Consider the following 18,482-nt stretch of genomic DNA (forward strand, 5'->3'; position numbering starts at 1 on the left):
CCAAACTGATGTAAATCAGATCTTTCAATGGAAAATAATATATTTGATGAAAGATACATTCCAGCTTTTGCACTATGGAAAAAATTAAAATATAAAAATGGAAACCACATACAAAATGAAGTCAAATCATACCATAGAATGTAAAAGCAATGTAAAGGATTTGGGTGTAATCATGGCAAAAGCCCTTACCTTTAAAGACCACAATAAAGTAACCGTCACAACTGCAAGAAAAATGACAGTTTGGATAACAAGACCCTTTCAAACAAGAGATGTTGTACCAATGATGATACTTTTAAAGACGCTAGTGCTCTCTAGAGTGGAATACTGTTGTACAATGATAGTCCCTTTCAAAGCTGGAGAAATTGCTGACCTGAGGCCAGATTCACAAAGCAGTTACGCAAGCACTTACGAACCTCTACATCTTTTCTCAATCATTGGCGGCTATGTTTACAATTATTAAACAGTTAATAAGTTGGGAAGCACCAGGAGGCTGTTTATAACAATAACAGATGATTGGGAAGTTTTCATGCTTTTAAACTGTTTAACAAATGTAGCCAAAGCCGTCAAAGATTGAGGAAAGATGTAAACATTCGTAAGTACTTACTTGTGTAACTGCTTCGAGAATCTGGCTCCTGGAGAGTGCAAAAATCCTTCACTGCTAAAATCCAATCAATAAACCATCTAATTTACTGGGACCGACTCAAAAGCCTAAATCTGTATTCGCTAGAGCGCAAGCGGGAGAGATACATAATAATTTACACATGGAAAATATTAGAGGGGCTGGTCCCAAACCTGCACACAGAAGTAACATCACACAAGACCAGTAGGCATGGCAGGATGTGCAGAATACCCCCATTGAAATGTAGAGGTGCAATAGGCACTCAGAGAGAGCTCTATCAACATCAGAGTCCCGAGACTGTTCAACACGCTTCCAATACACATAAGGGGCATAACTGGCCGACCTCTCACAGTGTTCAAGAGAGAACTTTATAAACTCCAAAGGATGCCCGATGAACCAGGCTGTGATTCATACGTCAGGCTTTGAGCAGCTGCATCCATCAATCCGGTTGACTAGTACATCAGCCAGGAGGCCTAGTCACAGACCTGGCCATGGGGACCTTGACCCCCTGGAATCTCCACAAGGTAACTCTTCCTAATAATTACTACAAATTTTAAAATATGCCCTCTGGGGGATATGTCCCAATACAGATCTTATGACATATCTTCCTTGAACCACCATGCATATATTTAGACAAATTCAAGGCGACATGCAAAGAATGGTTCACATGCTGCACTTGTGAACCAAGTATAAATATTTAGGAGGAACAAAAAATAATTTAGTAAACCCTTAATAATTATGATGCACCTAAAATGGGTCAAGATTTACCTGAGCACATGCTTCTTCTGGTGCTCGTGCTGATACTGAATACAGAGCGGCTAGATCCAACTTGTGAGTTGGAACCTTTTCAAGGGAATGAATAAGTGCTGGTGCTAGATGGGTGCTCTGGCCTTGAGTTCTAAATCCAGCTAGCAGCAGTCTGGGCCGATGAGTAGTACGGCACTTTATACTAGTGGAAAATTTAATAAAGCCGTGAGGAAAACTTTCCGACAGTAGTCTTAAAGCACGATTGAGAGATGACTGCAGTAAGGGTTGCACATTAGAGCCGAGGCGTCGACCAACACTAGCAGCCGACCTCTGTCCAGCTGCAACTATCTTTTTCAATGCCACTTTAAAGTGACACAATCTTATCTGGTGAAAAAAGTTCACTTCATTAGGACAAGCAATATTTATTAATATAAAAATATACTGAGCATTTGGTTAATGATTTATTAGACAAAAATGTTGTAATAAACAAATACACCTTTAAAAACTTACATTAATTGAAGATACATCAATTAGAAGCTTCTGCTTGGATAAGTAAATCTGTGGATATTTGCTTCTGAGTGCAATTAACGCTGACTCGGCACAAAGTGACTTTAGATCAGCACCACAATAACCAACGGTCTGCTCTGCTAAGTAGTGCAAAAGCCGCTTACTAGGAACAGGGATCCAACTTTTGGTGTGAATTGTTAATATATGCTGACGTGCCTGTTGAAGAAAGACCATTTAAATGAAGATGTACTACTATTAAAATTACAGAAGAAACATATGAGCTTAGATTAGCTTGATCACAGACAATTGAGGAGGACAATGGACTGTAAGTGGTTACAGTACAGTATTGTTTTACTGTAACCGATAAAAATCATTTTATTTTGGGTCCCTATGCCAGACAAATCTCAATACAGTGGAACCTCGGGTGACGAGCGGCTCCATCTACGAGCACTTCGGGTACCGAGCGAGCCACTCACAGAAAATTTGTGTCTAATTGACAAGCTTCCGCTCGGTTAACTAGAAAACCATGTGGTGCTTCCTAGCGTTCCCGCTGGTTCTCGCAAAGTCTCGGACACCTCTGACAATGTAAATCAATGATTCTTTTAAAAGATGCTAATGATGCTGGTATGTAAATGGGTGACTGCTGTAATGCTGCAAAGCATTTTTTTTTTAATTAAAAAAAAATTGAAAAAACTGAAACAAGAAGAAATGTCGTGTCAAAAGGTTCGTTCAGTGTATGTCAGGTAGGGTGCCCCATTTTCTTTGAAAAAATTAAACAAATCGAATATCATATTGATGTTTTTCGGTGGTGGAAGGGATTAATTTTATTTCCCTTATTTTAAATGGGAAATTTGTTCCGCAAGACGAGCTCGGTGCCGGAATGGATTAAATTCGTTAACTGAGGCACCACTGTACATACAATATTACAAAATCAAAGGCAATACTATTATTATAAGGCAATACTAAAATAATGAAACTACAGAGAGAGTGATTACTGATTAGTAACACCCAGCACTGAAAGTAATGTAACACACCTCTTACAGGTAGAGTCCAGGTGGCTCCCTAAAGCTATCTCACTGAGATTTCTCTATCTAATGAGTCACAACACTCACTGAAGTTTTGTTTGGCATACCAGTCAGTGATCAGAGCCAAAACCTGGCCCTCCCCTCACAGAGAAGCACAAAGTAAGTGACAATTTGCTACCCAATTGGGAAAGCATCCAGAAGGTTTGTGAAACATTACAGATAAATGGAGGGTTCACAGAAACCGAAGCCTCAAAACTACCAAACTCCTCCGCAAACGATTTAAACATAACATTCACCCAAAACTGGCTCCAACTCTTTAGTACCAATAGCTGCCACCATTCAGCCTAGCTCTACCAGACAGTTAGCAGTTAGCACCCCTGGCTAGTTATGACGCTGATCAACAACCCACTGACCACCCTGGAGGACAGGGCGGGAATCCATGGCTCTGCCAGAAAGAATCATTTCATTACATTCATTCCTGAATTTTGGGGAAACCTGTGACTTCCTGAAGCTAACCATGGAGGAAAAAAATGTTACTTACCAGAGAGGAGAAAAGGTGGCAGGTACTAAGGCAGAGGAGAAAAGCTAGGCTGGGATAGCCCAAAACAATACACGACTGACTAGGACCAGGAACATGAACCAAATACCAGGCCAGCAGAACCCTGTTAGAATAACAAAATCCCCAAGACCAAAAATCAACCCAACAAATGTTGGAACAGACTACCACCAAAGCAGCATACTGTGGTAATACTGCTTTGTCCTGACTACAATTGCATGCATCATCATCAATGTGCACATAGCAAATGTTTCACAAAGCTGTCGGAACTCAGCAAAACACAAGAGCAATGGGGTGGTAAGAACCCTGGGGGGTGGTCCCTCCTCAAACTTATTTTATCGAGTTCTGAGCCATGGTCATGGGAATCTCCTCAATGCAAATGAAAGACTTTATGGGACTCCTTGTGTCATCACATTTGTAGTGACTAATAGGCAGTTCAGTGTTGAAGACACCAGGGCTGAAGGTTCAAACCCTGGAAGCAATACTCAAGGGCCCTGTGGCAAATCCAGCATCCAAGCCCAGGATAGGAAAGTGGAACCCAGAGAAGAAGCTTCAAAAGAGGAGTTGGGGGATGGCTGAAATGAAAAACCCAAAGCCTCAGCAGGACTAGCTAGCTCAACTGCTACCACACCCTATTTAGAGGGAGCAGCCCCAGGAGCCAAGCCAACCAACCTACATTCTGAGCTAAACCCTGCCCCGATCCCAAAAAACCCTCATTCGAGGCTGGAAGCAGCGAGGGATGATCAGAGGTGGGGCAAACCATGCTCGAAGGGAAAAGAAAAATCAGTGCAGACGAAGCCAAGGTGGAGATCACCAATAACCTCTATTTCTGGGTCAATAAACACAAGATGCTCTAGGACATCCAACTGGGCACACAATCAAGAGAGCTGTAAGTGAGTGAAATGAACTCAAAGTAACCACCACCTGATGCACACGAACCTTATCAGTTGAGTCAGAAAGAAGAGTTAAATGGGAAAAGCAAACCCCACAGAACTCAGGGTTGAAGATGACACCGACCCAACAGGAAGCATGGCAGAGGCAGAACGAGTGAGCCTCGTCGTGTGGCACGGACAGTGAACAACCCTCAAACTTGCACAAGGTAAGAGCAGATTTGCTGGGACTATCAGTAGGACCACTGTACCCACAAGGGATTTCCAGGGCCTGAATCAATCAGGACACCCAGGTACTGGAGACAGTATGACAGTCCTAAAACTAACCTGACACAGCCTGGGTTACACGGCTGTGAAGACAGACCACTGCATTCTGAAGGGAAACCTGTGAACCACCAGTGTGTCCTACCAGCCAGTCACACCCGATCCAGGGCAAGAAAATAGCTATAAAATTTCTGAACACTTCGGAGAAAAGAACTTTGGAAAAGTCAAGGGCAGTGCTAAGGAGCACACAGGGAAGATAACCCCTAAGCACATGTTGCTCCAAGCACCCTCAAAGTCAGGCTCACACTACACAGTTGTGTAAAGGAAAAGCTACATAAGGCAAACACCAAACCACTTTGCTGAACAGTGGAGCCCGCATGCAAGAGAGGTGACTGGGAACCACTACATCTGCAACAGAACTGACAGCTCAGACCCCAGAAGGCAGGGAACAACTTTCCCCCCTCCCTCCGAATGAGTGGGGAAGGTGGGGCAAATGAGCTAAGCCAACACAACAACCAAGAAAAACAGGTAAACAAAGCTAATACTAAAATGAAAGAACAATACACAACCAAGTGGCCCCGGCAGGATGAAGACAAAGGACAGCCAGCACTTAGTTTGAACCAAAGAGGTTTGCAATGACTGATGGAGAAGAGCATTACAATTACTGTAGTAGTAACCACCATAACACCCAGCAGTCTCCGTGGTGTAGTGGTAAGACACTCGCCTGGCGTTCCGCGAGCGCTATGTCATGGGTTCGTATCCTGGCCGGGGAGGATTTACTGGGCGCAATTCCTTAACTGTAGCCTCTGTTTAACGCAACAGTAAAATGTGTACTTGGATGAAAAAACGATTCTTCGCGGCAGGGGATCGTATTCCAGGGACCATAGGATTAAGGACTTGCCCGAAACGCTACGCGTACTAGTGGCTGTACAAGAATGTAACAACTCTTGTATATATCTTAAAAAAAAAAAAAAAAAAAAAAAAAAAAAAAAACACATCGACAGAGCTGACTAGGGGAGCAAGCTGTGGGCTGGGGCCAAGCTGCCTAGTGCCAGCTTGGCCCCAACAAGTTTGAGCTAGTTTTGAGTGAATCTCTTGTTTCATTTGAATAATTTGCAGAGTTATTTGACAGTTTTGAGGGTTTGTTTTTTTTGTGAATTCTCCATTTGTCTATAATGTTTGCTGATTTTCTGTTTTCCTAATGGGGTGGCAAACTGTCTCTTGCTCTTTGCATATATCTGAAGAAGCCAGATAGGCCAAACAGAGCTCTTGACACTGATATGACCCATTACATAGAACAGCCTCACCGAGATACCTTCAGGGAGCCACCGGGAAGGGCTTCCAGAGAATAAAACCTAGTTATTTTTCATAGCTACCCCATCTTGGAGTGGTCTAGGGCAGGAAACCTTGCACTCTCACAAGGTTGTGATTAAAGCTTTCAATAGAAGCAAGATTACTTCAAAACTGAATACCTCGCTGCAAAGTACAAAATATTACACAGCTTTTCAAATATCCAACTAAAAATTTAGGTGAAGAGGTGAGATCAAAGAGCTGAAGTTCAAACCTCCAAAAGCACAACTAGGAGAATGTCAAGCAGAAGGGCACAAGATAGGTAGGGCCAGGAGTGTTGGCCCTTCCATCACTTGCTGCAGTTCCTCTTCCCCATATTTCTGATAAATTTCCACACCAATTAAATTCCAGTTTTTCTGCCAGTAGCTTTCTCAAATTTAAGCTCCTGCACTAATACACTTGTCTTCCATTGACGAATCTTTTGGTATTCTAACATGCACCCTTACCAATAAAATTAAAAATATTCACATTTCTTTCAAGTCCACCCATAAAGCTTTCAAAGAACTCTCTACACCTCTGCTAATATCCTCATCAGTTAATATTCTCCCATTTACATCATTAATTAACACTTTCGCGCCCTCTGGGATGGTAAAAAAAAAAGCGGTATGTGCTCTGGGCGTTTTTGCTGCGTAAGCGTAAAAACAAAAATGTGTATACTCTTTTTACTTTCCTTACCTTAGTTCTCGAGCTACGTATTTCATTTTGGTACCAACGTGTTCGCAATAAAATTCTCTAGAAGAACATCAGTAAAAAAAGTCACGAAACATATAGGGATACCAGCACCAAATAAATAACTACGAAGATGACTCGCCGTGAGCGCCCAACAGCAACAAAATGTTTTTACTCTTGGGATTGTTATCACCTCCACACTTGTCCTACAGCGTTAATTTTGGTATCAATGGACTCGCAATGAAATTCCCAACACGGTGATATGAATATAAGCATAGAATAATGATTGGGAAGTGGTGAAATTGTTACCCGGTATCGGTGACGGGACGACGCACGGCGCTTTGAAAGTTTATACTTATTTCACTCTCATGACATTAATTTTCTATGTACGTCATTCATTTTTGTGTCAATGTGTTCGCAATAGAATGTTCTATGAGCCCATAGGTAAAAAAGATTAACAAAGCGTAAGATAGAATAGCGCCAAATATAAAACAACGCTGGAACATATCAGTGAGCGTCAAACACACATGAAATGTTTTTACTTTTGTTATGTTTGTCAAGTTTATACTTGTTGCACACAGTTATTTTTGGTTGTACATTGATCGGAATAAAATTCCCTAAACAGACATATGCATACAATACATGATATGGGGGAAGCATTACCAGTATAAACGGCTAAAGTCACCCACCTGCAACCCGTTTGGGACATAATACCATTTGATCGAAGTGGTCCACACCTCTCATGAACTTATTGTACCATGCAGCCTAGTGGTGAGAAAGAGAGCCTCATGGCGCGCAGTTTGAAACAAACCCAAAGTAAATCGGATAAAAATTGAATTTTATACAAATATTTTAAAAGAGGACATAACTTTATGTCCACCATGCGTTAGCGGTTAGCGAAACAGGACTCCTCGGTGAGTCCTGATCCCGCGAAAGTGTTATTAATACAGTACTGTACTTTCCTTGGCTTTTCCACCAGTCTCCATACTACATTTCTTTTATGGCTTCCTGTCTAAAAATTGCATTATATTTCCTTCATGACTCCTCATTCTTTCTGTAAAATACATGCCAAATATACCAATTGTCTTTCATTTTTTCCAACCACTATCAATCTCCCCACTCCCAGTAAATGGCACTAGACACTACACAGAGAAATCAGACTTGCAGACAGTAAGTTCCAATAACATGGCTGAAAATTAATGCCCAACCCACACATGAAAAAAAAAAGTGACGATGTTTTGGTCCCTCCCGGACCTTTATCAAGTCGTGTCAGTGGACCGAAACATCGTCACTTTCCGTTCTTTTTGTATCGGTTGGTTAAGTATTAAAGCAACCTTTAAAATGTGACACTTATTCAATACCTTCATTTTATATTACCAACCTTCATGGATGGAAGAGGAAAGTTGAATTCCCGGTCAAATCGGCCAGGCCTCCGCAGAGCAGGATCAATTGCATCAATTCTATTGGTAGCGCCAATGACAACAACTTCGCCACGAGAATCTAATCCATCCATAAGTGCTAAAAGTGTAGATACAATACTGGAATGGATTTGATCTTGCCGAGAAGAACGTACAGGAGCAAGCCCATCTATTTCATCAAAAAAGATTATAGAGGGACGCATTTGATAAGCCTGAAAAAATATGCATTATATTACTACAGTACCTCAAAATATAAACAAAAATATTAAAATGTAGACAAAAATATATCCATGAATTGCTATAATACAAGTATAGTACAGGTACGGGCAGCCCTCGAAACGTGCTATTGGAAAACCAGATTCGATGATATGTAAGCAAGCACTTGCATACCAACTTTTTTTTTTAAATCATGATACTTTAAAAGAGTAAAAATTTACCCAATCAATGATTATCTCATTCTGTTCTCAACTGTAATTCTCTTTATTTTCAGTTATCTTATTGTCCTCCTCTGTTTACCCTTGGGTTACCCTAGAGCACTTAATTATTTCATTATCCAAAAGTCATGCATCTCTAAGTATTTATCTTTAATTTCCCAGTATAGGTCCAATTATACTATTAAAGAACAAGAGAAGAAAACTTGCATAACTCCTAGCATTTAGCTTTTTTATTATTGATTCGTTAATGATTTTGAAATTTCATACTCTTATGAATTTGTAGTATACGAATTCTTATTGCAGTAGAGTAAGCGTTAAGAGGGAATTAAGGTTGCATTAGTTACCTTCTTACTTTTAAGTCTGTGACTTGAATGATTAAGTTTTTTGATAAATTTGATCAGTTACTTGTGTGTTTACAGTAACTGGATTAGATTTTCCTACAGTTTCTATTAATTAATAGTAATAACACATATGTAAACACATACCACACCTCAAAACAGACAAGACCCCAGTTAAACACGGACAACTCAAGCCTCATACATTCACACGGAGCCCACTGCCCATGCAGGGTGACAGACCTGCTGAAGGGAATGAAACGGAAGCAAAACTAATTCACACAATGGCAAAGGGAACAGGCCCCGAAGAGTTGTCAGAGAAAAAAGCATGAACTAAACAAAGAGGAAACAATAGAACCTTCTATCCCCTGAATCCACCGTTGACATTAAAGTCATTGGGTTTAGACCCCCAGACTAATGATGGCATTGGCACCGAGATGGTATGGACCTGATGATAGTATTGTCCTCGAGATGGTATGGACCTGATGAAAGCATCGACTCTGGAATACCAGGGCATAAGCTCTGGGGAAACCACCAAGAGGTCCCCAGAAAGGGGCATTTTATTACTCGACACACATACACACACACAATATTTTTCGTCAAACTAGTGGCAGCAACAGTGAACATTTTGGTACTAAATTTATATATTTAGGGAGTTAATTTCTACTCAAAAACTTAAAATGATTATGAAGGAAGCACCTCAAAACACATTTTCCCAAAGCGCCAAGACCTGACCATGTGCACACTGTGCCCAGGTCCTGCGTCCCAACACTAAACACAGCTACATTTTATGCTAAAACTCGGAAACAAAATTTTTTTTGTACTGAAAATATTTAAATGAACACAAACATGTTCTGACCATGAAATTTGTTATGTATCCTGACCAAGAGCAGGGATACACTATGTATCTAAAGAGTCTTCACTGAGAAAATGCTTCAATAACGGGAGGTTAAATTCCATTCACAAAGGTGAAACACATGGCATAAATACATGCACTCATAGTAGATCTATGGACACCACACAGAAGTCACTAACCCCTGCTATTTTAAGTACAGGATAACATTTCATAATTAAAAAAAAAATCTGATAATATTTAAAAACAATTACAAGCGAATGAACAAGAAACAAAATGGAGGACTTATGATGATGTTCGTAAGATTGGGAATTCATAAGAAACCTCCTGCAGATGAACTGGGCCCTAGTGCCAAAACCCCAGAAAGTTCCTAAGAAACCTCCTGCAGATGAACTGGGCTCTAGTGCCAAAACCCCAGAAAGTTCCTAAGAAACCTCCTGCAGATGAACTGGGCTCTAGTGCCAAAACCCCAGAAAGTTCCTAAGAAACCTCCTGCAGATGAACTGGGCTCTAGTGCCAAAACCCCAGAAAGTTCCTAAGAAACCTCCTGCAGATGAACTAGGCTCTAGTGCCAAAACCCCAGAAAGTTCCTAAGAAACCTCCTGCAGATGAACTAGGCTCTAGTGCCAAAACCCCAGAAAGTTCCTAAGAAACCTCCTGCAGATGAACTGGGCTCTAGTGCCAAAACCCCAGAAAGTTCCTAAGAAACCTCCTGCAGATGAACTGGGCTCTAGTGCCAAAACCCCAGAAAGCAAACAGAATTTAAGAGTAATAAATGATGGAACAACAGAAGCACAGTTTACCTCTTGTAGCCTAAATTCAGTAAATATGTACTCATTAATGTATAAGAGTATTAATGAAACATTACCTGATCAAACAGAAGTCTGAGTTGTCTCTCGGATTCTCCCACCCACTTGCTAAGACAATCTGCACCTTTCCTCATGAAAAATGCAACCTTTTTACCACCAACACTGCATTCATTAGCTAGTGCCCTAGCCATTAGTGTTTTCCCAGTTCCTGGTGTGAATAAATAATACAAAGTTGAGATGGACACAATTAATTTAAGTTTATAAAATATTAAATAATGGCAATACATTTTTTTAAATTAACAAAAATGAAACATACAAATGAGAACAGCAATTATTAAAACCAACCTTTTTACACAGGAAAAAAACTTAATGGCTATTTTCAAGATTAGAATTTTTTGGTAACTCAAGTTAGCAAAGAAACTTAGGTTCAAATATTACTGTGACAAATTATTCAAAATTTCATAAATAAATGAAGCCATTAATTGTACAGGCATACCTCAGTTTAAGAGTTTAATTGGTTCCTGGAGACGCCTCGTATTCCGAAAACTCGCATTCCGAAGCTAATTTCCCCATAAGAAATAAAGGGAAATGAATTAATCCGTTCCTGACTACCCCAAAAACCCCACATCAAACTAAATTTTTATACCTAATTCATCTAAATAAACCTACTAAACTATGTTCAAGTTATTACTTACCTTGCTGTTGAATGCTGTAGGCGTATGGAAGATGGTGAGGAGGTGGGAGTAAGAGAGGAGTTACTGTTTGGAAGGGGAGTCCCCTTCCATTATCACATCAGGCAGTGAGGACTTCACTGGTATGCACACTCTGGCACATTTTGCCTGCATACCACTAGGACTTGCTTGTTTTACTAAGAATTTGTCTAATGACACTTGTTTTTCCCTACATTTTAACACTTGTCTGTAGTAAGACATCACATTATCATTTAAAAGGTCAATGCAACGGCCTGCTACAGCTTTATCTGGGTGAGTTTTTTCAACAAAACTTTGCAGTTCTTCCCATACTTCACACATTTTCTTAATCAAGAAGGGACATCCTCTACTCACAGCTATTTTCTTAGGTTGAACCTTACCAATGGCTTTCTTGAGACCCATGGCAAGATATATAATGACAACTTTTATGCTCAAATGGCCAAAAAACCGATAAAAAACTGTAAATCCTTGTGAAGAATTCAGGTGGGATAGTCACTGGACACGAGACACTGGTAAACTGAGGCGCGATCGCCATGCCATCACGCGCCAGTCGGCCTGTACACGTATCAACAAACTCGCTTTCCGAGGTAACCCTCGACTTCCGAGACATATTTTCCGAGGAAATCCTACTCGTCTTCCGAAAAACTCGCATACAGGGACACTCGCATTCCGAGGTACCACTGTACCTTGCTTTACTACTAGTTTCTCAGACACCCACCTGAATATTTTTATTTGCATCTTTCCCACAACAAAGAGCAATTGAATAGTCTGATAGATTACAATAACAAATGAAGTCATTACATATACAACAACTACTAAAATATAACTACTGTAGATGCAATTTGATGGTTAGTGATCCCTGGAAGGTTCCCCAGCCCCTACAGCAGGCACCTCTCAAATGAATGTTTAATTTTAGAAAACAAAAAATACCTTTTGTTACCACACATGCATTTTAAAATATAGACAAAAAGAGGGAGATTGAGTGTGGATTCTGATGTATGGTAAAATAGGCATATGGTTGGCAGGTTGTGGTATGGGGTAGTGTGGTGTAAGGAGAGATGTGGACATATGATCCCAGAGGTATGAATGGGAGATGGTGGTGGGAAATAGTTAAGTGTTCAACAAGGAGGTAGAAGATGTAGCTACAACAGAACATGACAAACCACAGAAGAGGAAAGACCTTGAAAGAGCTTTCAGTACCCAGTCCAAGCCTGATTGTCAACAAAGACCAAGAAGAACAGTACATGGAGCCACAATGATTTGCTCCCCAGATGTAAGACAGATGCAAGCCTCACAACACATGCTCTTAAAAATGGCACTTTAAATCAGTAGAAAATTTGCACCCGTAAATACAGTCGAGGGACACAACAAAAGCTCCTGAACTTCTGAAGACCAAACCTAACTGCAAAACTGGCAGAAGATAAAGCAGAAACCTCAAACCACAACCATGAAGCTATTCAAGTTTATTATTATACAAAAAAAATTGAAAGTAATAAAACGCCTCTTTCTGATAAGTCGATGGTGACTCCCTGTTGTCAGCAACCTGGATAGCTCCATCCACTTCGAATCACACCAGGCTTTTATAAGTCACTGCAAGCCTACCAGGTACCAGAGGCCAAAACTTGACCCACTTTACAGAGCAGCAGGGAGCTAATTAGACAAAATTCCTCAGCTCAGAAAAATGCCATACAATGAAAAAATACAGATAACAGCAAGGAAAACAAAACCAGAAACGAGACCCCTGAAATGACAGACTGAACTAACTTCACTTGAGCTTTTGGGAATGACAAAAGCCATGCAAGGCTCCCCAAGGAAGAGAGGGTTGCCCAGTGACCACCACCCACGAACAATCTGGCACCTTGTAATGTAACCAGAAAGAACCGGCTGACCCGAACTCAAAAGATCTTAATCCTGAAGGAGGAATAAAAGCCAAATCTGCACATCTGCCGAGAGGAAAAGACCGGTGGCTGGAAACCTTCACACACGGATGCCTCTCAGGATTCAAAATTAACCGATTCAAAATGGAGAGAAGAGCAATCGAGGAATCCGTCTTAAACACAAAAAGGGGGTATAATAAACCCTTGACGTTTTGAGAATATCCCTCCACAGAGGATCCTAAAAACCAATCAGGGTTGAAGGGCAACTCCACAAGCTTTCCCAGCCCTAAAAATCCCATAAATCAAAGGCTCCATGGTGGATCTATGTTCCATGAATTATGCTGACAGAAAAGCCTCTTCCCACAGGGAAGAATCTGCAGTCACAACACTCCTGGTGGAATGTTGTGACCAAATGACCAAATGTGTCTTTTTAGGGGCTTCATTGTCTGTTTTGTCTGCCTTGCCATTATTCGTTTTGTTTCACTATCTTACCGATCTCCGTTTCTTGGGGTGAGCGATCATGTATCCTCACCTACCTAAGGGGGCCAGGTTTGAGCCTCAAATGGTGGTAACAAAATCTTTGAACATAATGATAATATGTGTTGCAAGAAATTCAGGTAGCTCTGCTGTTCACATGATTCAGATCGGGTTTCACTCAATATGGTCCACACTAATGAGTAAGCATTACTGAAATTGGCAAATACATAATATTCCTTTGCTAAGTATGAAATATTTATTTGTGCAGATGATGAGTCAAAAAAACGTGGTTGAAGAATGTTGACCAAACCACACACTAGAAATTTAAGAGACGACGACGTTTTGGTCTTTTCTGGACCATTATCAAGTCGATTGTGAAGAGACAAGAAAGGCACAGGCAATTTGTGTTTATGTATTTGTATTGTCATCAATACTTATTTGTATTGATGACATTTGGAATTATATTTGCAATACATATGCCTTATATGTCTAACTGCAAAATAACAACTCCAAAGCGCTTCTGGAGGGGTCAAACGATGGTTTCCTATTGCCGAGAGTATTCCATTAATCTAAAGCGGAAGGTCATCATATCAGCCCTTGCATGTCATTAAAAGCCTAGTAAGGATCAGAGGACAAAACCTGGCCCCCCTAAGTGAAATACAGAGAGCAGGGGATCCATGATCACCCTCACTGAAAAATCAATCCCCCAGTTGGCAATGCAAAACAACTAGGATAAAAAAAAAAATACAGAATTAAGCAAACACTCCACCCAGTACTTTGGTCTTACCACACCTCTCCCTCACCCCCTCCCTAGAAGCAGCTGCCCAACACCTGGTGGCAGCACCAAGGAAGCTGCCGGCTTCCCCAACCAGAGATTGTTGTCCCTCTTGGCTGCGGTTGACGTATCTTGGTGATCCTTCTGGTTGGCTTCTTTCATGTTTATCAGCGTCTTGGCCTCTACGTGTTTACTGTCCTGGCAGCATCTTTTAATGCCAAAAGACATTTCTTGGACCCATAGGTTGTGATGATGTGCTGTGGGTTTCTCATCTGAGACATTGTGGGAAATGAGCTCTGGATTCACAAAGAGAGCAGCCCCAGAAACAGCATTAATTATAATTAAACCCCCTCTTACTAGGGAAAGTTCTTTATTGGTTTCCCTTTACCTACTGTTTCCTTTATTGACATGTAGATCTAGTGTATTAGTTCAGGCTCAAGTGCAACGATGGTGACCTAGCAGAACCAACGGTTGCAAGGTGCTGCTATCTGGAGGGGGAGGAGGAGAGGGGGAAGAAGCAGAGAGGTTTTTTGGGTACAATATCTGAGATAACTGATTTTTGGTTTTGTATTCATTCATTCCAAGCAATTTCTTTGCATGTTTTGAGTTTTTTGTGACCCATTTCCTCAGTGTGTGAAGTATTATGACTTCCCCAGTTTTCCCTGCCTCTTTGGGGAAGCAGGATTCTGGAACCTGCTCCCAGTACCTGCTTGATGGGGTTCTGAGAGTTCTTCTACTCCCCAAGCCGGCCCGAGGCCAGGTTTGACTTATGAGAGTTTAGCCCACCAGGCTGTTGCTTGGAGTGGCCCGCAGGCCCACGTATCCACCACAGCCCGGTTGGTCCGGCACGTTTTTTTTAGAAAATAGTCTAGTTTTCTCTTGAAGATGTCCATGGTTGTTCCGGCAATATTTCTTATAGTTGCTGGGAGGACGTTGAACAACCGCGGACCTCTGATGTTTATAGTGTTCATTGATCGTGCCTATGGCACCTCTGCTCTTCACTGGTTCTATTCTGCATTTTCTTCCATATCGTTCACTCGTAATTGTTATTTTACTGTGTAGATTTGGGACCTGGCCCTCCAGTGTTTTCCATGTGTATATTATTTGGTATCTCTCTCGTCTCCTTTCTAGTGAGTATATTTGGAGAGCTTCGAGACTATCCCAATAATTTAGGTGCTTTATCGCGTCTATAAGTCATGAGAACGTCATGAATTTGCGTATATCGTGTATATTGCATCAGCAAGACATGAGAACATCACAGATGCCTGGTGTGTTTCATCTGGCCCTGAAATAACAGTACTGGGGCTCTGGGGAGCCACCAAGAATTGCCACCCCACAAAAAGGAAAAATAAAAATAAAATAAAATAAATAATAAACTGATCTTACCAGGTGGCCCATAAAATAAGACTCCCCTTGGAGGAGAAATTTTGAACTTTTCGAACACTTCTGGGTACAGCAGAGGAAAGATAATCATTTCCTTAAGGGCTTTTACATGATGTGAGAGACCACCAACAGCCTCAAAGGAAACTTCTCTATCCAAAGTCATTGGGTCTATGTCTGCCAGGCTTGATCCAATTTTTGCTCGTTCCCTGAAACAACAAAACGTGCTTGAAGAATTATTTAGAAAGCAAGTAATGTACTCAATTTTATAATAATGAATATTGGCAATCAAATTTTGCAATACAAATAATGAAAAGCTGGCTAGATTAAAAGGGGCCCATAGCTTGGATGGTAGCCTGCCACAGCCTTGAGAGCACGGAGCCTCTCTTTACATTGGCGACCCAGTTTGGCTACAACATTACGGTACAGTGGAACTTCAAGACCAAGGTATTTGTATCTGGTTACATAGTCGAGCAGAGAGCCATCATGCAACTGCAAATGTGAGAATTGTCAAAATGATGTATCTCTCATATATTAGGTCACCGATTGATTATGCTGCACCCATGCTTGCTCTAGTGCCTGAGAGAATGCTTGGAGGGCTGGAAAAGATGCAAAACGAAGCCATGAGGATAATCCTCGGATGTCCCCGTACAACTAAATTACTAAACATGATGAACTGAATATTTCATGTGTAAGTGATCGTATCACTGAAATTAATGCTTTAATTGGTATCAAGATGCTTAGGCTAACCCACCCTAACCCCTGCACTGAAGCCCTCCAAGCCTTCTTCCTTGAAAATCAGCATCCCTCCAAATGGATTACCGTAACTGTCAATGTGCTCAGAATGTATAACTTTCATCACCCCTACCTAGATAGAGAACAACACTACTTTCCTGCCCCATGGGAAATCACTCCTTTCCAAATTACTGTCCCCCCCTTTCCCACCCAAGAAGCTGATTAAAGAACAAGCCTTGTTTTGACAAGAAGCAAAGTACAATGCCTTAAGCCAAATTGATGCTTTAGTCAGAGCGCGCTCCATTTCCCAGATTATTTACATTGATAGATCCTTGCATCAGTCCTATGGTGCAGCTGGAAGTGCAGTTGCTGAGACAGGGAGAGATGGTTCCTTCTCCCATGAGTGTGGAGCGCATCTAAGTAACTGGGCTTCCACTCTTCAAACAGAATTGATTGCCATAATCCTTGCACTCTAGCACGTGTATGAATCCAAAGTTGACACGCTAATTGTAAGTAAGTGACTCCTTGTCATCCTTGACTGCCCTCAGCTTCCTAAGGCATAACTGACATACTTATCTCTGAAGCTAGACACAGATATAATGAAATAATCAATGATGGAGTCAAAGTTTGTCTCCTGTGGATTCCTTCCCATATTGGCCTCCGAATACATGATAGAACTGACGAGTTGGCTAAGACATTTGCTCGTAAAGAGGAAATTGATTACCAACTTGGACTGCCTTTGAGCAGCCTGAGGGCAGCAATATCCCAGGAACATCAACTAAATTTTGGAGACTTGAGGCAAAGTGAAATTTACACCAGTTACTCCATCTATCATCATTCTATTATGCAGGAAGAACTGCACGTCTATGGGTCATCCAATAATGTCAGCAGACTTCTAGATGTTACCACTGCTAGGCTTAGGCTCGGCTACAAGTATCTCTGGGAATTTGTAACATCTGCTGATGTAGATTTGACAAAATGTAAACTCTGTCAGCAGAACTATTCGCATACTTTGCGTCATTATATAATGGAATGTGAAAAAATCGCGGAATTAAGAGATAACACCATCAATAGTGTCCAAGAAATGTGTAAGTACTTCATTCATAATGATGTGCTGCCCGAAATCTTAGCAGAGTATCCAAAATTTGCTTACTATAGGTAATGCATACACATGACTGTAAAGCTGCCGCCCAGTTGGGTGGGTGTGCAGCAAAACTAGTAACTGTGCGACTCACCATAGATGTAAAATGCCTTGTATAGTGACTGTTGTGAGCCTCTTGTTGATCACTTGTGACAAAAGATTATTGATGTGTGTATTTGTGTGGGTGATTAAATATGTATGTGTATGTATATATGTATACTTATATATATATGTACATGTATGTATGAGAATGTGTACATGTATATATAACATTAATAATTCTGTAACTAGCGTCAAAATTTTTTTATTTGCTTAGCTAAACGAACTAGAGGGTTCAGTTCCTGAACCGATTATGTGCCTCTGTAATCCTTTACACCACCGCCCACGGGATGGGTATGGGGTGCATAATAAAAAAAGAAATTGAATAAAAGCCCATAATATTGATGACATTTGGAATTATATTTGCAATACATATGCCTTATATGTCTAACTGCAAAATAACAACTCCAAAGCGCTTCTGGAGGGGTCAAACGATGGTTTCCTATTGCCGAGAGTACTCCATTAATCTAGTAACTGTGCGACTCGCCATAGATTAATATATACTATTGTGATAGCAAAGAGTCATAGCTATGATTTCAGTTGACACTTTTGATTGATAATCGATTTTGACCATTTTGGCATAATTTTCACAACTACTTCAATATTTTTCTCCCTTCCTATTTATGCTACGATGCTGAAACTTGGACCAGATGAAACACTTTTCATATAGAACTTGTCAAAAAAGTTTGATTGAAATCGAACGAGTTTTCATTTGTTGCATTTTTAGGGCAAATTGGAATCTGAGGCCCCCTTAAGATTTATATTTTTTTTACATCCAGCATCTAAAACATAAGAATGGTTACTATAGAGCT

The 18,482-nt window shown here is 40.8% G+C and overlaps 1 protein-coding gene across 18 annotated transcripts in view; it reads right to left on the reverse strand.

Moving 5' to 3' along the window:
* The window catches only part of LOC123764254 (ATPase family AAA domain-containing protein 2), a 184,430-nt gene that overhangs the window by 47,923 nt on the left and 118,025 nt on the right, over positions 1–18,482 (reverse strand). For all 18 annotated transcript variants that reach the window (XM_069315765.1, XM_069315763.1, XM_069315762.1 and 15 more), the window contains 5 exons: positions 15,702–15,904; positions 10,536–10,684; positions 8,009–8,257; positions 1,877–2,089; positions 1,388–1,750 (listed from right to left, as the gene is read on the reverse strand). In XM_069315765.1, the coding sequence (XP_069171866.1) occupies positions 1,388–1,750; positions 1,877–2,089; positions 8,009–8,257; positions 10,536–10,684; positions 15,702–15,904 (1,177 nt within the window). The remainder of the gene's footprint in view (positions 1–1,387; positions 1,751–1,876; positions 2,090–8,008; positions 8,258–10,535; positions 10,685–15,701; positions 15,905–18,482) is intronic.

Source organism: Procambarus clarkii, chromosome 82 (genome assembly GCF_040958095.1).
Source record: "Procambarus clarkii isolate CNS0578487 chromosome 82, FALCON_Pclarkii_2.0, whole genome shotgun sequence".
Lineage (NCBI taxonomy): Eukaryota > Metazoa > Arthropoda > Malacostraca > Decapoda > Cambaridae > Procambarus > Procambarus clarkii.